At 40.9% G+C, this 21,693-nt stretch overlaps 2 protein-coding genes across 2 annotated transcripts in view; both read left to right on the top strand.

Annotated features, from left to right (window-relative positions):
- The first annotated feature begins 5,898 nt into the window (after positions 1 to 5,898).
- Positions 5,899 to 10,407, top strand: LOC109485128 (contactin-4-like). Its single transcript, XM_019788562.1, has 6 exons — positions 5,899 to 6,041; positions 6,911 to 6,975; positions 7,846 to 8,014; positions 8,621 to 8,748; positions 9,548 to 9,720; positions 10,261 to 10,407. The coding sequence occupies exons 1-6, from the start codon at positions 5,899 to 5,901 to the stop codon at positions 10,405 to 10,407; spliced, it is 825 nt and encodes a 274-aa protein (XP_019644121.1).
- Positions 10,408 to 11,211: 804 nt separating this feature from the next.
- Positions 11,212 to 21,693, top strand: part of LOC109485127 — a 20,485-nt gene continuing 10,003 nt past the window's right edge. Inside the window, exons 1-15 of the mRNA XM_019788561.1 lie at positions 11,212 to 11,434; positions 11,766 to 11,906; positions 12,361 to 12,431; positions 12,819 to 13,053; positions 13,294 to 13,448; positions 13,967 to 14,014; positions 14,996 to 15,148; positions 15,481 to 15,571; positions 15,870 to 15,991; positions 16,485 to 16,545; positions 16,739 to 16,839; positions 17,333 to 17,510; positions 18,112 to 18,218; positions 18,991 to 19,153; positions 20,019 to 20,165. Coding sequence (XP_019644120.1) covers positions 11,212 to 11,434; positions 11,766 to 11,906; positions 12,361 to 12,431; positions 12,819 to 13,053; positions 13,294 to 13,448; positions 13,967 to 14,014; positions 14,996 to 15,148; positions 15,481 to 15,571; positions 15,870 to 15,991; positions 16,485 to 16,545; positions 16,739 to 16,839; positions 17,333 to 17,510; positions 18,112 to 18,218; positions 18,991 to 19,153; positions 20,019 to 20,165 — 1,996 coding nt within the window. The remainder of the gene's footprint in view (positions 11,435 to 11,765; positions 11,907 to 12,360; positions 12,432 to 12,818; positions 13,054 to 13,293; positions 13,449 to 13,966; positions 14,015 to 14,995; positions 15,149 to 15,480; positions 15,572 to 15,869; positions 15,992 to 16,484; positions 16,546 to 16,738; positions 16,840 to 17,332; positions 17,511 to 18,111; positions 18,219 to 18,990; positions 19,154 to 20,018; positions 20,166 to 21,693) is intronic.

Genomic DNA, 21,693 nt, shown 5'->3' with positions numbered 1-21,693 from the left:
AGTATTTAAATCGATGACCTACATGTACTAACAAGAATTTAGCTAAAGAAGATCAAGTGGTAGCGAACTAAGGGTGGATGGTTTTTCTTGGGGGGGGGGTATCTTCTTTGTGGGTTTGGGGTCTTTTGGGAGCAGCATTTTTTTTTATTATTCGCCGTGTGCTTGGGGGAGTATTAGGAAGATATTGGGTGTTTCATTTTTGGGATCATATATAAATGGTTAATTGGCCAAACATCACCCGTGCAATTGCAGCCTTATAGTGCTGAATTGATGCAGGGTTTACAATTAGATGATACAAATGGCAATAATACACATAATAATACACATGATACATATTTGTTCCACATTTTTTGTGGAACTGCCACAAGGGTCTGTGCGGCTGCCATTCGGCGCCACAAGGTGACCTCAATACGGCTTTCCCTAACCGAAGTTGGGTACCCATTCACACCTGGGTGGAGTGAGGGAAGTCGTGTGAAGTGCCTTTCCCAAGGACACAACGTCGGGCGCATGTCCAGACATGTCCAGGGTACAACTGGGGATCGAAATCGTGTCTCACGGTCCACAGATCTACCACTACGCCACCTGACGCCACTATGCTATTGGGCATCATATATGCGGATATCTTGGGGCTATGGGTGGTATTGGGAGGTTTATTTGGTGGCGGCGGAGGAGGGTGTATAATCGAGAGACAGATTGGGGGGTGGCATCAAATTACATCAATCCTCACTTGGCCTGATTTTGTGACTAAAAGGTTGTCACTATGTTAACAATGTAGACAAGATGAACGGCATGTCCTCAGTCATCCCTGCAGGCACTTGCCTGTAAAAAACAACAACTCAAGTGGCGACAAAAAGTATTTTAAAAAATATATACCATGTTCGTGGGCTGGCGGCATGGTCAAATTCTTAATTCTGCAGACCCTGCCTACAAATGTGCGTTACGGTTAAAACTGGCCATCTAGAGAGTTCTCAACCGCCCAGACACTGTCTAGATGACCAGTTCTAACCGTAGCGCTTTTGTCGCCAAACATCTGCTTGAACATCAAACAGGGTCTGCAGCGTGTGTGTGTTTGTGTTTCTTCACATTTGTAGGCAGCTTAACTTCAGAACGCCATTATGGATTTAGGAAGCCAAAGGTCAAGGTCAAATATGGGCCTCCTGGTGGCTGACCTTGGTACTGCAGCAGAACGGGAAAACGGATGTGCGGGGTGGCGGGGAAAGGCAGGGAAAACAGATGTGCGGGGTGGAGGCAGCGCCTGCCCGGTTTGATTAATGAGGTTCTCCTTCTGGAATAACCTACATGACCATATTCAGGCCAAAGGTGCTACTGTGTGTTTCAAAACAAAAACCTGTGTTATTTTGTTCTGTACTGTTGTGTACTGTGGAAAAACATTTAGAAAAACTCGTATATTTCATGGAGGTATGAGATCTCCGAATTCTTGTTTCCTTTTGAAACTACCCTGTACACGCTATGAGAGCTGAATGATGTTTATCTCTTTCTTGTAGACGTTGGACAGTTTGACCTCACGCCCCGCCCCGCGGTGACTGTGACTGAAGGGAGGGGATTCAAACTTGAGTGTGGAGGTCCTGACGGTTTTCCTGGTAAGCATTTACACTGCTACCGGTGTATATAAGGGTATGAATTTATATATAATAAGTAGAAAGGTAACATTTGCACAACGCAATGTTTACTTTCGCATGATCTAGTTGCCACACGGTCAAACTACTGCTCTGTTTATTTTTTCACAAATACATCCATACGTAGTAGTTGGCGAACAGCCCCTACTACGCTGTCCTGCCACATAATGTAACCCAGAACCACAGGGTGTCTGCTACAGCACCAGTTACCATGGTGACAGACCACATGGTCCTGGTCAATGACTTAAGTTGTTCAGTCCGCTCCCAACGTCTTACCCGCGGGGTGATATGATGATTTAACAGCGACGTTTTTATCCCACTTGTAGTAATAACGTAAATATTGTTTTCTTCGTAGCCCTCTTCTACGGCTGGTACAAGGGACATGTTGCCAACAGGATCATTCCAAACGAACGGAGGTACATCTCCCACCAAAATGGAGACCTGTACTTCAAATATGCCGTAGTCAATGATGCTGGGGAGTACAGGTTAGGAATTTTCAAGGCCCAACTTGCTTTCCTATAGTAGTTGTATTGATTCATCAACATGCAAATCTTTGTGTTTTCAACTTTTGGGTAAAAATGAGCAGGTAAAGGTACGAGATAGCCTTTTTTTGAGGCAGTAGCCCACTGTGTCTAGGGTATGGTATTGTAAGGTGAAGCCCATCCTTCTCCTTCTACAGAACCTGTTCCATTTGTCCCTTATTATAACATTATAGCTACATGTTCGATGACTTTTAAAACGACGACAAAAGGTAAGATGCAACTCATTATCATTGTTTATTAGTTCAGTACATAAAATATCCCGTTCATCACATACTAGTCAACCAAAATGGTCTTATTGCTGTTTGCTGAGACTGACGGCTTTATCCGCCAAAAAGCAGTTACTCAAGCAACTGGATATGATTTTGGAAAGGTCAAACGTCAGTGACTGAGAGACCAGAGGGGAAACGCAGGTTTATAAGCACTAACTATTGATTGATATGCAAATAAAGTGAAGATAATGTCTGACTTTTGTTCCTTTTTCGACTTCCAAAAAATGTCTCCACTTTATTTGCATATCAATCAATAGTTAGTGCTTATAAACCTGCATTTCCCCTCTGGTCTCTCAGTCACTGACGAAAGCTAGTGGATACTAGCTGAAACGTCTGACGTTTCCAAAATCATATCCAGTTGCTTGAGTAACTGTTTTTTGGCGTATCGTATAACCTGGATGCCTAACCTTCATCGACGTATGACGGCTTTATCATATGTCATTTTTCCGTCCTACGTAGGTGCTTTGTTCAGAATCAACAGGAAACAGACTTTGCCGGGGATTTGACGAACAGATCCAGTCCTGTCATCGCCTTGACTGTGAATCGGGACCTCAACCCACGTAAGTGTTAAATTAACTCATCCTTGAAATTTTACCTTACAGCAGCCGTATGGAACATTGATTGATTGAATGATTGATTGATTGACAGATACCTTACATATATACCTTCCCTGCTTTCAAATTCACTGTGTGGATCTTTAATTGTTAAGTTTCAAATGTGACAAGTCATTGTTTATCACCCTTAGTAAGGATGGCTTTGTCGTTTCGGTCGCCATCTTGAATCTGTATACGCGCCACACATACATACCACATGTGACTTTTAACCTCTAAATATCAACTGATTGCCACGTTAGGCTGTGAAAATTGTGATCAAGTTAAAGTGACAACATAACGGTCAGAAGTACATCAAGAGGGTAAGTTTTCTTTTTCCGTGCCGTTTTTAATTTCAAGTAATGAATTCTTCTCTTTCTAGCTATCGTGGAGAGAGAACCTGTCATTATGCTCGCACCGAAAGATGTTAGTGTCATCGAAGGGTACCTGAGTGCGGAACTGGAGTGTTTTGACGATGCATAGTGAGTACAGCAATATCTCTGTTTGACCAACATAGAAGTTCTTTTATGCGGGTCTATCAGCTACCTGCAGTAGCGTAGGTGCAATGTGCATTCTTGTGAATTGTGTCCTAAGTATATAAATGACACAAGGTTACTATGATTGCCTTCGCAGAAGGAAGACATGTTGTTTTTGCTCGGTTTCTTTTTCTTCTTCTTCCGTTCCTAACAAATAAAGTAACATGACATGGACCAGACGTCTGTCACCATGGTAACTGGAGCTGTAGCAAATACCATATGGTGTTGGTTATACTATGTAGCAGAACAGAGTTGGAGAGCCTGCTCACCATACATATTAATGAATTTGGGTTAGAATAAGCAGAGCAGTAGTGTGTTAGGCTAGACCAGGTGAAGGTTTGTTTGTTTGCATGTAATCAAAGAAATAAAATGAACATAACATAGCATAATAAAAGAGATATGCAGGGGAAGATAAAAATCGTTATGGCCTGTCCGCGATCTTTCTCCCCAAAACATAAATTGTATGATACATTAAACATTATACATTATAATGGAAATCAATAAATGGTATAAATGATGTTAACAACATAGAATAATGATTATTATTAGATAAGAATAAATAATTATTGAGTAACGCAATGTGACATATGATGGAAAATATTATTTAAAAGGTAAACATTATTTATCTGTTACCTTTCTAATTTCTGTCGTAATTTCAGCCCTGAATCTAACATCCGGTGGAAGAAGTTGGACAAGCCAGCAAGGGAAGGTGGCGTAGAAATACCATTGCCGTCCAAAGCCCGGTTCAACTATCACTCCCACGCTCTCATCATACCGTTAATAAGCAAAGAGGACGGCGGAATCTTCCAGTGTACCGCCAGTAACAGGAAGGGATCAGTCTCGCACGAGGCAAGAATCAAAGTTAAAGGTAAAATATGACAAGCAAACTTAAAATGTTAGTTAAATCTAATGTCAGGGCCGAACTATTAGGCCACACCAAGTAAATTTTATGGATGACGTCCTTTGGAGACCCTAAATCTAATGCGAGAGGGCGAAAAAAAAACAAGAAGGGCCCTAAAAAACAAGATGCCTAGATTAGAAATATACTAAGAGACGACAAATGTTAGGACACAAATTGAATGAGGTGACACAGTGTAACCAGCAAGAAGTCTTTTATTCATCATCAAAACAGCAATAAATCAGGTGGAACAGTGTACAGTGAAAAAATTTCTGTTATTGACAGGATGGTCCTGTCAATAGTGCAAATTTTCTGTTATTGATATACCCTTTCAATATATATCAATAGACACTTTCTTCGCGTTACGGGTTTCACATCAATCTGGTGATTTGCGGCACTGTCGTGACTCTTTGGTCATAGTTACAGGAAGCGGAATTTCTTGTGCTTTTTTTCTAGGAACAGGCCAAAATCAATGCGCGCGCGGACGTCATCCATAAAATTTACTTGGTGTGGCCTTATTAGAATAGATAAAACTCTGTCTCTATCAAGGAAATGAGCACCCCACGTCACCTCTGTAAGTTCACGTTATGCAGATATAACACATGTGACTTGGTGAGCAGTGGATCATACGTTACAGGAAGTTTGTGGCGCCCCCGTCTTTGTTGAGACGCTTGTATGTCAAAGCCTTATTTTCAAGACATCCAAAAGGTGCATGCCCTCTTACAGCAATGCAGATGGGATCTTTCATGTACCTTAGTGAAGAGAAGATTCATCATGCATATATCAATAGGCCTACAAGTATCTGATAATGAAATGAATTTGAAATACCTTTCTTGTACATTCATGCCACGACGGGCTAGGTGCAGCTTAAGACTTAACAGACACATAACAAACGTATGTAGAAAAGAGTAGACCAAAGATACACCACTTGACTTAGACATACATAAGGACATACAAGGATACTATACTAGGCTAATACAAAGTGTTCTAGTCACTGAGCTAATGCAGAGTGGTCAACTTCTCGCTTTTTTTGTACAATGGAAAATGTGGGAACAGATCATGTTAGTAATACAGGGTTTGTCTAGACGCATCAAAAATATAAATTTGTCGTTTGCATTTAGGTGTATGGGAACTTCTCTTTGATATGATTAAAAGGACAGATCTTTCATTAGAATATGAAGTACAGTCTAAAATAAAGTGTTGTTTATCTTCTATTCTATTCATGTTACAGTATTGACAGAGTCTATTCTGGAGGGGAATGCGGTTGTGCCTTCCCGTTTCTATGAATAAAAACGACTGTACATCCAATAGAATAGATAAATAGATATATAGTAAGAAAGTGTGTATTCCTTTGTAATCCGCAGCCGTACCGAGTCCTAGAATACCGAAGCACAACAAGCCACTCGTCATCGGCGGCAGTGTGACAATGTCGTGCGAGGCAGATGGAAGCGAACCTCTGCAGTACAGTTGGTACTTCGGAAGGGACAAGATAGTGACTGATAACATCAAATACGTCGTATCCACGGACAAGCTTACTGTCAAGAACATGGACCTGGGAGACAAAGGGGGGTAAGTTTGTGTTCTGTCTTGTCTTGGCTAAAATTCTCGTTAAAAAAGTGTATGCAGTTGATACCACATTTGACATCGTTTAGAAAATATCAGTACTGCAGAGCAAACGTTGGTGTAAAAAGTGCATAGTAATGAAATAGACCATTACATTGTCATTGGTGTAAGAAGTCTGTCTGTTTTTTATCTCTACTCTAACTTTGAAACAAGAAGTTGGATTTTTTTTGTATCTGTTGACTCTATCTGTGCAACTTGTTTTGTTGTGACCTGTACTTAGCCAGTGTGGCAAATTGTGCACTGAAAGTCGTCATTCATTCATTGATGTAAGACTACTAAAACATTACCCAACACATCTGGAGAGACGGTCCATGTACTTATGTCATGTCCAGACACATTTTCTGTATATATAGATCAATACATTTATAATGCCATGCAAAAAAGACATCTTAGTATAGCTGTATAAGTAGAGTCACTGAATTTTTATCAACTACATGTATATAGTATAGCGTTTCGTAGCATCTGTATGTAGAATCTTAACATTCCTGGCAAGTAACTTAGTATACACTCTGTTTAGTAGCCATAGAACATGTTTAGTATAATTAGGTTCAACTGCTCACTTTACCCATCATGTGTATAGTTTAGCGTAATGTAGAATGTACATGTAGAGTCGAAATATTCTCTAGCCATTAGTTCTTTATAACACTCTGCCAGATACAATGTCCGTTGACCATATATATAGCATTATGTTAGACACATACCAACTAGTAATTTTATTATTTGCCATACATTGTACCCGTGACAATCGTTGTGCAATAAACTTTGACTTGACTTGATAACTTAATATGCTAACGACTGCATTTCTGTACTTGCAGTTACCGGTGCATCGTCACAAACAGACAAGGTTCGGGTACCACCTCAGTTTCGCTAAAATCGAAAGGTACGAAGATTTTTTTCAAGGACTTGCATTGCTAAAGGGACGCTTTTTCAGCAGTTTGCTTTGTTTATTTTGCATTATTGGAGTTCAGATCTGGAACCAACTCCCAGACACCATTGTGGGTAAAATCAACAACAATGGCCTGCAGTCTTTCAAAGTTAGAGTCCATCGACACCTCCTTCATTGCAATTGAGAACTTGGCAGCTGTGAGCTACTGATTACCCACTAAACTCTATTCTTACCATGTGTATGTACAATCAGTGGGTATTGCTCACAACAGCACATTATATATAAAATAAAATCTCGTTCGTATGGCCTACATTTGTTAAGCCCCTGTCACACATAACTTAATATGGCCTCCAGAACACTGGCCGAACTCCCCCAACCATCGTTAGGAGTAGGTCGGAAGCAAGGTCGGCAGTGTCGGCTAAAGGTAGGAGTGGCCTAAATCTGGTCAGTCTGCTTCCAAACGTCAGCCAAGCTTGCAATTGGTGGGTTGGTTTTCGGGGACGCGATTCTGAATGTGTGGCAAGGGCTTTCCATAACATATTTATATGTTTTAACACATGACGAAATGGTTTTAATATGTGCAGGTCCAACGTAAGGCATTTAAAGTGTATTGATACAGTATTAATATTATAAATTAAATGGAAATATTCTCTCTTTGTAATGCCATACTATAATTCAGCCAAAAAGCTGCCACTGTATGGTTGTTTTGAGTCGTCACAATAAACCATTGATTTCTTTAATTTTATTTTATAATGGCGTTATTCATTGTGTCTTTTAGTGTGCACATTCAACGTAATATGGTAAAACTTTCAGAATCATGACCTGAAACACTTTCCTTATTATTCCTACCTCTCCCGTCTGCAGGACCAAACATTGTGATCCCGATCAGCCAACAGAACGGCATGGAAGGATCCAGTATCACCATGACAGTAAGGTGGGAGGGGCTGCCCACCCCTACTATGGAATGGATCAAGCAGGGTGAAGTGATCGCGAGTAGGACACCAGAAGGAGTTGTCCAAACAACTAGTCCAAGGTAAGTTTTCCTATGTATGTATATTGGCCTGATTGTGTTTTCTTCGCACAAGGAAAACACATGTATCTGCTTAGTTTCGTCTCCCTATTCTTCTTTCGTTCCGAACAAATGATGTCAATGACCTGGACCAGACGTCTGTCACCATGGTAACCGATTCTGTAACAGACACCCTGCGGTGTTGGGTTACATTGTGTAGAAGAGCAGAGCTGGAACGGCTGCTCACCATACATATATGAATGTGTTTGTTAGTTTAGATCATGTGAAGGTAACATCTGTGTCTATAATATCACCAGAGTCCATAATATCACCACCTTGAAACAGTGTGCTTAAAGATATTTTTACTGCAACATACTTTTGGTATGCACTCCTTCACACATCAAATGTACTACCTAGGGTATGTTGCAGTAAAAATATCTTTAAGCACACTATTTCTCAAGACGGCGACATTATGGACCCTGGTGATATTATGGACACAGACGTTAAACATCATTAATTTCCTTTGCAAAAGTTACCTGTATCTGTTGAGAAACAGTTTATTAGAAACCAACCTAAAAGAACAATGTTATTTATCAAATGAACCTACTGTTGTTATTATTTCTTAAACAGGTATACCGTGACAAAAGAAGGATATCTGACCATCACTAACCTGGTTCCAGAAGACGGAGGAAGTTACAGCTTCAGAATCCAAAACGTCCTGGGCAGTAGAGACACAGCTGGGAGACTATACGTAGCAAGTATGTTTAAACTTTCACAGAAGAATGAATGAATAAATGAATGAATGAATGAATGAATGAATGAATGAATGAATGAATGAATGAATGAATGAATGGTTTATTTTATCTAAAACTTCGCAGCCTTTTGACCACTTACATCAGTTTAATAATACATGCAACTGAATTCCACATAAAAGTAAAATTTTATGTAGTAACACAATTCCACAAACTTCGGAGCGTGGTTGATTTGAGCAGTCGATTTATATTATATTTGCAACATTTATCCTTGTTTAAAAGTGTTAACTTGATGGTACTGACCTAAAATAAAAAAGTCGGTGTTAGATGCTTGACACAATTTTGATGATATTTTCCTAAGGCCACACCAAGTAAATTTTATGGATGACGTCCGCGCGCGCATTGATTTTGGCCTGTTCCTAGAAAAAAACAACAAGAAATTCCGCTTTCTGTAACTATGACCAAAGAGTCACGGTAGTGCCGCAAATCGTCAGATTGACGTGAAACCCGTAACGCGAAAACAGGACAGGACGACAACTGCTGTTCCACCTGATTCATTACTGTTTTGATGATGAATAAAAGACTTCTTGCTTGTTACACTGTGTCACCTCATTCAATTTGTGTCTTAACATTTGTCGTCTCTTAGTATATTTCTGATCTAGGCCTGTTGTTTTTTAGGGCCCTTCTTGTTTTTCTTTCGCCCTCTCGCATTGGATTTAGGGTCTCCAAAGCACGTCATCCATAAAATTTACTTGATGTGGCCTAATACTAGAATGCTTGAACTCGTATATTTTTCTTCATTTAGAACAATCGCGTATTGTACAAGGCCGTGGACCCACAGATATCAACATGGAACAAGGAGGTACTGTAACTATCCCGTGTGAAGGACAGATAGACTCCCTACTGGAAAGTGTCAACACCTGGTATGTGGACGGCAGGAGAATCGACTTTGAGAAGGAATCTTTCAACTACAAAAGAGTAGGTAGTTCTTTTTGCCATATGTTTTGTAATAGATACATACGTAGTTGGCAAGGTTGTCTGATGGTTAGGGTCGTTGATTCTGAGTTCGAATCCCTAGCAGGCCACATTGCATTGTTGCGTCTACAAAATGTGATAAAACTTCATAAATAGGTACACAGAAACTTATCTTAAACATCTCCGCATATATCCCTGTGATGGTTTGTTTGATGGTTTGTTTGTTTATTTAAGAAGCTCCATTAGTGATGATACATCGCTATTCTTCCTGGAGTCCTTTTCATAAAATACATTAACTATTATTTACATACAGGTTTAACTGCTATCAAGAAAACTTATCTTATCAACATAGTAAATTATACATTAAGCATCAATTAATACATCAATTGATGATATTACATTATACAGTTAACAAAAAAAAACAACTATGTACTAAATGTCTGAGAGGTCAGAGGTCATGAATTTGTACAAAATACATTCAAAACCTTTACCACCAGGAGTTAATTGGTTTTACTGAATGGTTTGACTGAATCTATCTTATAGGGTCCTAAAGGACAACTGATCGTCAAGAACGCAAACGTGATGATGCACGATGGAGATTACACATGCGCACTGGCCACTACTGCAGACGAACAGACTGCAACTGGCAAGGTCCGGATCAAAGGTGGGATCGACCTTGATGTCATATAGCAACCGGTACCTGTAGCAAGACAATGTAACATTGTCCATTAACCCTGCTGATATAAATTCGATAACATAAACTGTCATACTTCAGTTTTGTACTGGCAGTCATGCACCGTACATGGGGGAAGCCTATCTAAGTACGGTCTACTTGAAAAATTTAGCTTGCCAAGTGAAAGTTGAAAACTGACCAGTGTGCAAATGCTCCTGCCTTTGTTCTGAAGGATAGACTGTCTAGAGTTTTTATGAGTACGAGTTTATGGGCCAATTTCACTATTCAAGCTCCTGGGAAGGTCACAGTGGGAGCACTTCCTTATTGTTCTTACCCAGGGCAAGGAACCAGAGAGAACAATGTTGATAATTCAATATCCTTATGGTTTATGAGGGAAGTTCATCGATCAGTGTAGTAATCATAGTACGATGCTTTATTTCAAAACAAAGGGTAGACATCATACAAGGATCAAATTTCAACGACCACTGCAGTATTATGTCCAGTATTCTGACTTTGTCCAGTGAAACTGTATGATTCGATGATTCCATGCTTATGATTTTATTGAAGAGATTCTCTATGTCATGAAGCAAATTTTACATTATGTATGCTCTCTTATCCATACCGTATTCGCAGGTAATGCATCATTACAAGATCTAGGTTGTGTGTTTTTCTGTATTTTTGTGGGTCAGCCATTGGCGTTACCTACGAGAGCTGCATTGGCTGACTCAGTATAATGAGTTGTTTCATTTCTAATAAATGCACAAAATACATACAAATATGTCGTCCATCTATAACGAATCAGTATGTTCACAATGTCAACCATGGTCCACATCTCTGCACCCTCAGGTGTGAGCGAAGCGCCAGTCGGAGTGAAGTTTGAGAATGTGGGGTCCAACACCGCTACTCTCCGCTTCACTCAAGCCAACACCAACGGAGACAACTGTAAGGAGTACGTGGTGGAGGCGCAGACAGAGTTCGATGACATTTTCTTCACGGACAGACTGTGGACACAGGTTTGGCGGGGTGCACCAAGTGCCCTCAGAAGTGAGTACATCTTATATCAAATATGGGAGCTATATGACTGAAACAAAAAGAACGTTCAACCTGTTGTTTCCAGACACAAGAAATTGGACTTACCAAAATTTTCCGCCACATGAATCCAGTATTCGTCCAGGAATGAGCAATCCACCACTTATGTGATGTCACGTTATGCAGATGACACACGTGACTCAGTGAGCAGTAGATCATATGTAGCAGTAAGTCTGTGGCGCCCCCGTCTTTTCTGAGGAATGATTGCAATGCCCTGATGTAGATGTGCTTTGAATTTGACCCATTTGACTTAATTACATTCAGAGGATATCGTTGTTATATTCAGATGGACGTGGGGGGTCCAAGCTTCTCCGCCTGACCAACCTGAAGCCGTACACCGAGTACAGGTTCCGCGTCCTCTGCTTAAATATGTACGGTATGGGGGAGCCGAGCTGGCCGACCGAGAAAAACAGGACCTTACCAGGAGGTATGGATATCCAGATCTCTCTATTATTTTAATCCACCATACGGACGTAGCCAGTTTTTGAGCATTTCAATACGAGTAAGTCTTTTTTCATGCAATGTTTTTGAGCCAACAAGTAATGGTTGTCCAGCGATCTGTATTTCCGGTAATGAAATTAAATGAGTCAACACCCCCGTGATGTATGTAATGTAGTATCGTCTATCAACAGCTGTTGTCCATGTGATGTAGATATGCTGTAGTAGTAAAGTCACTGGGGACTAATAGTTATGCCACACTACTTTCAGGAGGGGGTTAAATTCTGTATTGTAATACATGTATCACCCATTTTAAGCTGTGTAGCATTACTGATAGTTAACATGCATTGCTAATTGATGTCTGAAATTGTTGTGAACATTATGCATTTTTACTTTAAAAGCTCAGAATTTTTGTTCAGTACTGTGTTTGCATGTTTTTGTAGCCCCATCCCGAGCACCAGGAAAGCTGGGTTACGGCAATGGCATGGCAGGAGATGTGCTGATGAGTTGGGAGGTACATGTGTATTGTTATATGGACGTGGTGATGTTAGAAGAGTACTTGAGAAAAATATAAAATATGGTCCTTCCCGATCAAGCTGATGCATAGGGCGGTGCCAATATCCGGTCCAATAGCCCGTGGAACCACTACAGCAGGGGCTATTATACTAGACATAAATGGTAATGGTGTGTGTTTTACAACTACACTCTTTCCCAAATGCTACGTGCTAAGCAGAGAAAGCAGCATGCACCATTTTTCAAACCTTGGTACATGGTATAACTTGACTGGGGATTAAACTCGCGACCTACCGAATGCAAGGCGAACACTCTACCCACTTGGACGTCATACCGGTAATGTACTGATATATAAAGACGTAATTTCTTTTGATGTTCTGTCCCGTAGCCACTTGAAGAGTCCGACTGGGGAGACTACACGATCGGTTACCGTGTACGATACCGCAGACTGGGTACCGGGGACAAGTTCAGAGTGGTCTACATCGACAACCCTGAGGCCGCAGCCTACGCACACATCCAGCCTCCAGCACCCATCAACGTGCCGTACGAGTGTAAGATCGCGGCTTACAATAACTACAGTGTCGGACCGGAGGCCTCGTGGATCGCATATTCATCTTCAGGGCGTAAGTCAATTTTCTCTTTAAATATACTACTGACTACAATGCTCAAAAGTGATCTCTAATATTCTCTGAGATCCCTAAACTGTACGTAATGCTGAGTTTAAAATATTTGGTTTTCAACACCTTAGAAAATGCATTGGACTCCTTTATCCTACAACCGCTTAAGCATTTTTCTCGGTGAATACTTATTCTTTCCAGTAGATCACGTCAATCATTGATACATTGTTCTTATTCCCATTCTAGTACCAGATTACCCAAGAAACTTGGAAATCATAAAACAGACCAACAACAGTGTGACGATGCAATGGGACAAGATCCCGAACTTCAACGGCCCGATCCCGTTCTGGGGTGTCCGGTACTGGCGAGAGCAAGACCGCCCAAGGGCCGCTCGTCGAAACGTGAGTTTTGAGCAATGCATATATATTTTCACCATATTATATTGAATGTAGTATATTACATGAAGTAAGAATGACATGGCGAAACAAAACTTGTTTTGAAATTTCATCTATGTTAGTAGTTACATGTTTTTAACAAGTTAAAGCTTTTGTTCTAACACAAGGGTTTGTTCCAACCTAGAGTTTTCGACCAGTCACTCTAGTCTTCTCCAATAGACTGACCCCCAATAGACTGACCCATAGAGGCCACTGTTATATACATTTTTTCAGTAGAAGAAGACCAAAGTAGCTGGCCAAAAGCTCTAGATGAGAAATCTGTGTTGGAACAAAAGTTTTTACATGTTTTGAAAACATAAAACATATCTTCGAAATTCTTAGACTATCTTCATATCCTAGAATGTTAGCCATCGTAGTTGTGCAGTGCTAATCTCATGATGAAATACAAAGTAAATAGAATAGAATAACTACATTTGCTTTCAGTGATATTGACCACGTGGCTATGCTTCTTTCCTTTCCCCTAGTCTACGATACGGTACAAACGTTCAGTCAGCTGGTGGTGGGACACCTGGGTAAGTACTAAAACTCACGTTTACCTCATATTTCAATAGAGGAAATCATTTAAACATTAGATAGGTGTACAGACTAGACACCTTTTACCTTGACATTTATGTCAACTACGTATCACCCTGCAATCATATGATTTAAATACAAACTACTCAAGGCCATTTACAACAGATTTGAAACACAGACTTGACCTCCCGTGTACTTGGAACACTTCTTGTGGGTGCAGTTCTTTCATTGTCTCAAGACCCCATTAATTCTTGTTTTAACATGATTCATTCCACTTTATAATTAGATATATTTGAATTATGCTTAACTTATTACATAGTAATTGCCTGTTTCGTATATTTTTATATATTGCCGTAATTGACTGTGTATATTTTGTTGTTGTGCATGTGTTTTCACACACACATACATTGTTTTTTGTATTGAGGAGGGCACCTTTGCTTTGCCCTCCCTTTCACTTTGTACAAAACACGTATACCAATAAACAAATCAGCCTTCAGGCAAGGGTTTGCAGTAATTTTCAAAATGATGTTGATGATACTTTCCATCATAGTAATTCCCAGAAGCATGGCTGTGGACAGAAGATTAACAAACTTCATTATTCTGTGAATAGCAAAGTTCTTTCTATCACAACCATTTATTTTTAAGCCGACGTTTCGATGACCTTCTGTCATCTTCATCAGGGCAATTCTGACGGGTTACTGTGCACTGACACTAGATATTACATAGTGCATAGTGCACTAAAGGTGTTACATAGTTCATAGTGCACTTTTAAGCTTAAAAGCTAGTTTTTTCTGTTTACAATACATTCCGGAACGTAGTGTAATTGTGACATACATACAAGGCATTGTTACATCATAGGGAAATATGCGGTTCCAAATGTAAAGTGTTTCTATATATAATATAGATTTGTTAACTGACAGCTTCATTATTAGCTTCATTGTTAGCTTCATTATTCTGTGTTTTGAACGTCTTTCCTATAGCTCCGTTACATCCCAGAGGAAGAGGAGGAGGATGAAACAGGGTTCCAGTACGCCCGTCTCTATGACGACGGTCTGACAAAAGTACCAGGACCTCCTGGCAAGGAGACGTACATACTTCGCGGACTTCAGCCGAGCACGCTCTATAACTTCCAGGTTGGAAACTGCATTCTTTTTGTGCTTTACCCTGTTTCATATAACAACCGTGTCTCTTGTAATTTGCAATGACCATGCAGGTGCCACCAATTTTGTCGTGGTACATTCAGGATCAAACTAATACCCGTGACCATGAGGTTATAGGTCGGGAGCGCGTCGGCAGAACGTACTGCACCTGCACGAAACCCGTAATGTATTGTGCATATCACTTCGGCAGAACGTCTCATATAAGGTCGTCTTCACGTATATAAGGTTAACATCCGCTATCATACTTTGATCGTTTATGTCTACATGTCACGTAACGCATACTAAACGCTTTGCTTTGCTTCCAGGTGCGAGCCAACAGCCATCCATATTTTGGCGAGTACAGCAACATCACCCGTGCGATAACACTGAGAACTGGCAACCCGTGGCTCCAGGGATGTGAGTTTAATGTTACAGTAACATTTTGACCATACAGAAAGTAACACCTTTACAACAGCTTACGGCCTTACGGTACCAGATTGATGACTTGCTCACTCTGGGACAGATTGTACCTTGCCATATCCATAACAACCTAACCTAAGTGCCATGCGGAAACACATACACACACACGGACACACACGCACGCACACACGCACGCACACACACACACACACACACACACACACACACCAAAACAATACCTCCATTTTTCATGAAGGTAATAACCCACTACATGTATTACATTGTTCCTTCCCAGTGAGAGGCACCTGGTGGATCCCGATCCTGTTCTGGTTCATGGTGACACTACTGATCGTCCTGCTGCTCATCCTTTCCTGTTGCTGCTGTCTTTGGTGCAGTGTGAGGCATCGTGGCAAACCCGTAAGTCTTTTTGCTGTCATTTGACCTAAGTGAGGCGCTAATAATAAATCTTTAGGTCAGAATAAACGCGAGATGTTTGGACATATGTCTAGTAGTACAGCCCGGCCATAGCTCCAGTCATGGATTCAAATTTGGCACCTCTGGAATTTTACCGTTCACGTGAGTCATGAATATTAATCGCACCCTGACCAATCAGGGCTGAGTCTTCACGTGACCAGCAGCGCAGGCCTTCAAATATTTACTAGTTCTTCATGTCTCAATTCTCAGTAGTAGGATTTAGTGCATGTTGGGTAAAGATCCCAATGGTTTTTTTTCCAAGTCAGTTTTTTAAACTTTAAGCGCAATACTATATGGTAACTACGGTGTATTCTATGTCTATGCTCTTTACTATATATACATGTATAAACATTTGATGTGTATGCCTCATATATGGTTTTAGGAAACTGAATTTACTTTCACTCACGTGCACATTTTGACTTATGTCAAATTACAGAAAAATGAACTATTTCTCCTGGCCAAGACCAACGGAAAAGCAAAGAATTATGAAGTAGATGGTGAGTTGATTTAATAATTCTGTATGCAGGTGTCCATCTACATATGTAACATATTTAGGTCGAATAATTGTTAGGAGATTTCGTCATCTATAATAAGTAACAAATTGTTTTCAGTTCATGTTAACATTAATTGTTTTAGATATTTTCAATAAATTTTTCCTTGTAACCTTTAAATGAATTGTTTATCACCTAGTCATGACAGACTACCACAAGGGAGTGTTGAAGCAGTTTCGGGACACTATCGTCAGATACGTCAGTCCGAAACCTGTTACTGACCATCTCGTCAACTGTGATGTGAGTATAAAAACATTAGAACAAGTCATTCTTGTTAACAAGTTAACGCCTGTCCATATACACACAGACAGCGTTGCATACAGCATGTGACTACATGTACATAACAATACAAACTGCATAGAGCACTACCTATAATAACCTAACGCAAAAACAGCTGCCTTCTAAGAATAAGGTTTGCGCAATGCCTCCAGAAATTGCTGTGATTGTACAAGTCTGAATGGGCGAAACAACTGAATACTGACAAAAGAACAGGTTATATCCATCTATATATCAATTCAGTAACTATCTTAAAAGTTTCTATCCATCTATCTACATTTCTATCCATTCATCTATAATAACCGATCTATCTACCTACCTACCTAGTATCTATCTATCTATCTACCTCAGAATTCGAAGAAGTTATTAAAATCCAAAGTAGCATCCTCTAGTTTACGACACCTAATTGCCAGTTGTCTTCGTGGTGTATTTGCTATAATGAAAACTGTTGTTTTAGGCCCTACCCCAGGCAATAGCAGGGCAGATCGAGCAGATTGAGCAGATAGAGGATCCCGATTCGGCCAATGAGAGGCTTCTGGACATCCTGCCGAACCGCCCAGATTTTGCCTTTGACCGATTCTGCGATGGAGTCCGCCCTGAACACCCTTGGCTGTCTGATCTACTGGAGGGGGAAGGTACGCTTGTAATGTATAACGGGCTTTGGAAGAAAGGCCGTTATACGTTACACAAACCTAGGATCTGGATATTTCTTAACAATAATCTTTATTTGTAAAAATCATGCCCGGAGGCTAATTGCATATACAGGATTTAAAAAATCAAGTAAAGCAGTAGATAACGTACAACTATTGTCTGATCAACTTAAACTATGTTTATGAAAATTTTAAAATGTTTTCCAACTCATAAATTTCACTCACCGGAATTTTCGACTGAATCACTCAGTCTTCCCCAGCTATCTGACCCAAATGGTGTAGACACGTGATTTTTCCCATGTGTGACGTCAGCAAAGGGGTCAAAGGTTGTCCGAAGTCGATATCGCCCCCCCCCCGTCCCGGTTGAGCGAAGGTTGAAGTAAACTATGTTTGCTGGTATGGGTTTTGACTTTTTCTTTGAAGGCAGTGAGTGGACAATGTAGCAGAAACGTAGTTTTTGTGATCTTCTAGATAATAAAAGAATGGGGAGATTATGGCAACTGCTTGAAGCAATCTGTTTCTGTTGGTCTCGTATTAAGTACAGTCCTTGTCTCATGGCTATACCTCATTCCGTTGTTCCCAACAGAAGAAGAAATGACAGACGACCACAGGACCACCCTTCAGTCTCACCAGGAGACCCTGGCTGCTACTGTTGACCCTCATCCAGTCATCAGCCACATGGAGGAGAATAAGGTAGGGGTTTCTTACAGAATGATGCCACTTAGATTAAGGACATGCTGATTTAATTATATGGATGACACGCGAATGAATTTTCGACTGTTTCAAAAAAGCTTTCGCAACACTTTAAACCGTACAAAGCAACTCAGCAAACATATGCCGTATATTGCAAAACAAAATATTGGAAAACGATACTAATTTCGTTGAATGCAAAAAAAAATTAATTCGAAAGGAAAAGAAGAAAATGTAAAGAAATGAAAACGAAGAGTCTGTAATTCACCATACTATGTGTGTTTAGCCATTTAGTCATAGTCTTTTTTATTCGCACACTCAGAGGGAATCCCCAGACAATGTCGTCCATATAATCAAATCAACACAGTCGATAGAAATAACTATAGAAAAACCAACAAAAATAACAAATGGCGAAGGTATTAAATGTTTGACCTATAGTCTTAAGATGTCACCATGTCAACTCAAGCACTTTGATATTTTTTATATGTGGGCTGTTGATTAGCCTGGTGTCCAGTCTATCGTGGTTGTGGTGGGTTCTCTTCGGGGTTGCAGAAGATCTACCCCGCCCGACTCAGCTAGGTTCCCCGGTAGATTTTGCAGCTGGCAGCGCTAATCAACTCCTGGAGTGCAGACTACAGGAGTAACTCTCCTACCGGGCGGTCTGTTGAGCTGGACGGGGAAAACTATTAGAGCGCCGAAGACAGGCGGTCCCAACCACGATAGATTGAATACCAGGCTACCTTGATATGCCCATCTGACGATTTGCTGTTTACAGTACTTCAACCCAATGGAGGCAGAACACCTCATGAGCCTTTCCAGCAAAGAAGAGACGAACAATACCGTGATTGACATGCTGAAAGATCGTCCTGATCCCGCCTTCTACCACTACCTGATGTGTCTGGAGAAGCAGGACACCGAACTAGCTGCCAAGATAGGAGGTGAGATCATTGTACTGCGGTACATCCTCGTCTGGTGTAATGATGCACTGCGTCTTTGTACCCTTGATATCTTGAATAAAAAGGATAGAACAATGTTTCTACTTTGTTACCTCCGGGGAAGGAGACATCCTTCCGCGGAAGGGTTTTGTAAGAGATTTAGATTTTCATCTTCGCAGCTGTTTCTCGCGTTTGGGTGGACGGGTATTTTTGGGACTCGGTATCAGTTTTGCTGTTGAGCTGTAGATGATTCACGTTCTTTTGTTTTTATTGCATATGTGTTTTCGGGCGTGCCCGAACTAGCTGCCAAGATCGGTGGTGAGATCATTGTACAGTGGTACATCATCTTGTGTTGTACTGATCCACTGCGCAGGAAAGAAGCGGAGAAAAGAACGCAGTTACTGTCGCATAGGACTGTCTAGATACAACAATAGCTGTAGGACTTTACAATAAGGACTTAACCATTGTCAATATTGACCGAAGGAGGCCATATATATACCAGTACATCCTCCTGTATATGGAATGACGTCCATCTCTACAATTTATCAAACCCAACAGAAGAGAGTTATTGTGGTTAGTGCACACATAGTAATAAATGAATGGTTGAAACACAGCCCCCTGGCGGAGATAGGAACCCAGGTGGTGCAAGGTACGTGCGTCAAGCTATTTAGAATCCGAACATTTTAGATCTAATACATACAAGTAGAACACATGTTAATATATTGAGCTGCATGAATATTGCACTTCATGTAGCATGCTACTTACAGCATGAGAACAGTCAAAGCCAACAGTATTTCTTGATATTCCCAACTCCCAATTCCAGTGATATTCCCAACTCATCAGCTATCCGCATCTCCCTCTCTCTCAGGCCCAGACTACCAGGTGAACATCAAGAGGCTTCAGCTCGAGATGGAGACCAGGGCCAACATGGAGACCGTCATGAGGATGGACACCCGCCTGCAGCCTTCTCACATGGTCGCTGACGGACCGTGGGACGATATCGATGATAAGAGTGGTAAGCACTCTAGAAAAGGTACGATGTTGTCCGTATTACATGGCTGTTGGTGGTGCCAGGGTTAGCCTGGAAACAGAGTATACCGCGGAGCTTGTAGATTATAGCCGGGCCCCTAGCGACTTGGCCCTTGAAGCGACTCCCGCTAGCCGACGGAGTTACCCAAACCCCGGGCCAAGTCGCCAGGCCTAGGGACACGGTTATGAGCCCGGCGGTAACTCTGGCTCCAGGGTAGGTCAGGGTTAGGGTTATGACATCATTGTTTAATAGCTAGCATCTTGTCAGGTATTTTCTGCTGTGCAATTTTTTTATTTTTTATTCATTTTTTGCTTTTTTTTATTCCAACATTTAACATAACACCTGGTGAGGGTACACTTAAGCTTTTTTTTTCAACTTATATTTTTAGACCACCACCGACGAAAGGGACAATGCTTTAGGGCGTTTGTGGTCTCAAGTGTCATGAAAAAACAACAAAACTGTTCTTAAAGTAAAGAGTGCAAGAATATTGCAAGATACATTTCCTGTATCCTGCTTTAGTCATGTTCTATACGATAGACCATTTCTGTATCTGTATCTGTATCTGTATAGCCGGTATAACCGCCTTTCGGCGTAACACACCAGCTTCGCAGGCACGCGGCGCGGCGGCAGCTGGCTATATTACACCGATCGACTTGTTACACCTAACCCTTGAACTTCTAGCTCTAGACATTGTTTAAAGCTATCTATTGACAGTGCCCCTACTGTACTTGGTGACAGTGAGTTCCACTCTGCGATAGTTCTAGGAAAGAATGAATTCTTGAACACCTCAATCCTTGGTTGATAACTCTGGTACTTGAATGCGTGGCTATTTCTTGTTCTCTTCTGGCTGGTATTAGGTACTTAGTAGTTGGGACATCCACCAGTTTATTAGTCATTTTGTACATCATGCATAGTCTAGACATTTTTCTTCTGTCTTCAAGTGAGGTCCACTGTAGGTTTCTTTTCATTTCCGTGACACTAGCACCTCTTACATAGTTGTTCATACAGAATCTTGCAGCTTGATTCTGTACCCTTTCCAATTTGTCTTTGTCTTTCTTTGTATATGGATCCCATACTGTCGCAGCGTATTCTAGGTTCGGTCTTACAAGTGACGTGTATGCAAGTGATTTTACTCTCGTTGGACATGCCCACAGATTACGTTTAATCACTCCCAATGTCTGTTTCGCCTTAGTTATGATATTATTAACATGTGCACCCCACTTCAGTCCGCTTGTCAGCGTGACGCCCAGATACGGATGGATTTTTGGCGACGCCTCAGGGCGGAGCCCTTAGTATACTGGTAGCTAGTTGCATGTGGTGTTCGTTTGTTTGTTATGTGCATAATGTAGCATTTTTCGGGTATTAAACTGCATGAGCCATTTGCTTTGCCATTCTTCCAGGGTGTTCAGGTCTTTTTGGAGAAGTTGTGAGTCGGTCTGTGTAGAAAGCTCTACATACAATAGACAGTCATCGGCAAATAACCTCACATTTGAGTCAAGCTGATCTGGTAGGT

Source organism: Branchiostoma belcheri, unplaced genomic scaffold (assembly GCF_001625305.1).
Source record: "Branchiostoma belcheri isolate BF01 breed outbred unplaced genomic scaffold, Haploidv18h27 scaffold73, whole genome shotgun sequence".
Classification (NCBI taxonomy): domain Eukaryota; kingdom Metazoa; phylum Chordata; class Leptocardii; order Amphioxiformes; family Branchiostomatidae; genus Branchiostoma; species Branchiostoma belcheri.
Note: the sequence above shows the minus strand (reverse complement) of the source record. Positions and strands in the feature narration are given on the sequence as shown.

Coding starts and splice junctions, on each gene's coding strand:
- LOC109485128 (XM_019788562.1), top strand. CDS start 5,899: ATGTCGTGCGAGGCAGATGGAAGCGAACCTCTGCAGTACAGTTGGTAC. Junction 8,015..8,620: donor GTCCAAACAACTAGTCCAAG/GTAAGTTTTCCT, acceptor TTTCTTAAACAG/GTATACCGTGACAAAAGAAG. Junction 8,749..9,547: donor TGGGAGACTATACGTAGCAA/GTATGTTTAAAC, acceptor TTCTTCATTTAG/AACAATCGCGTATTGTACAA.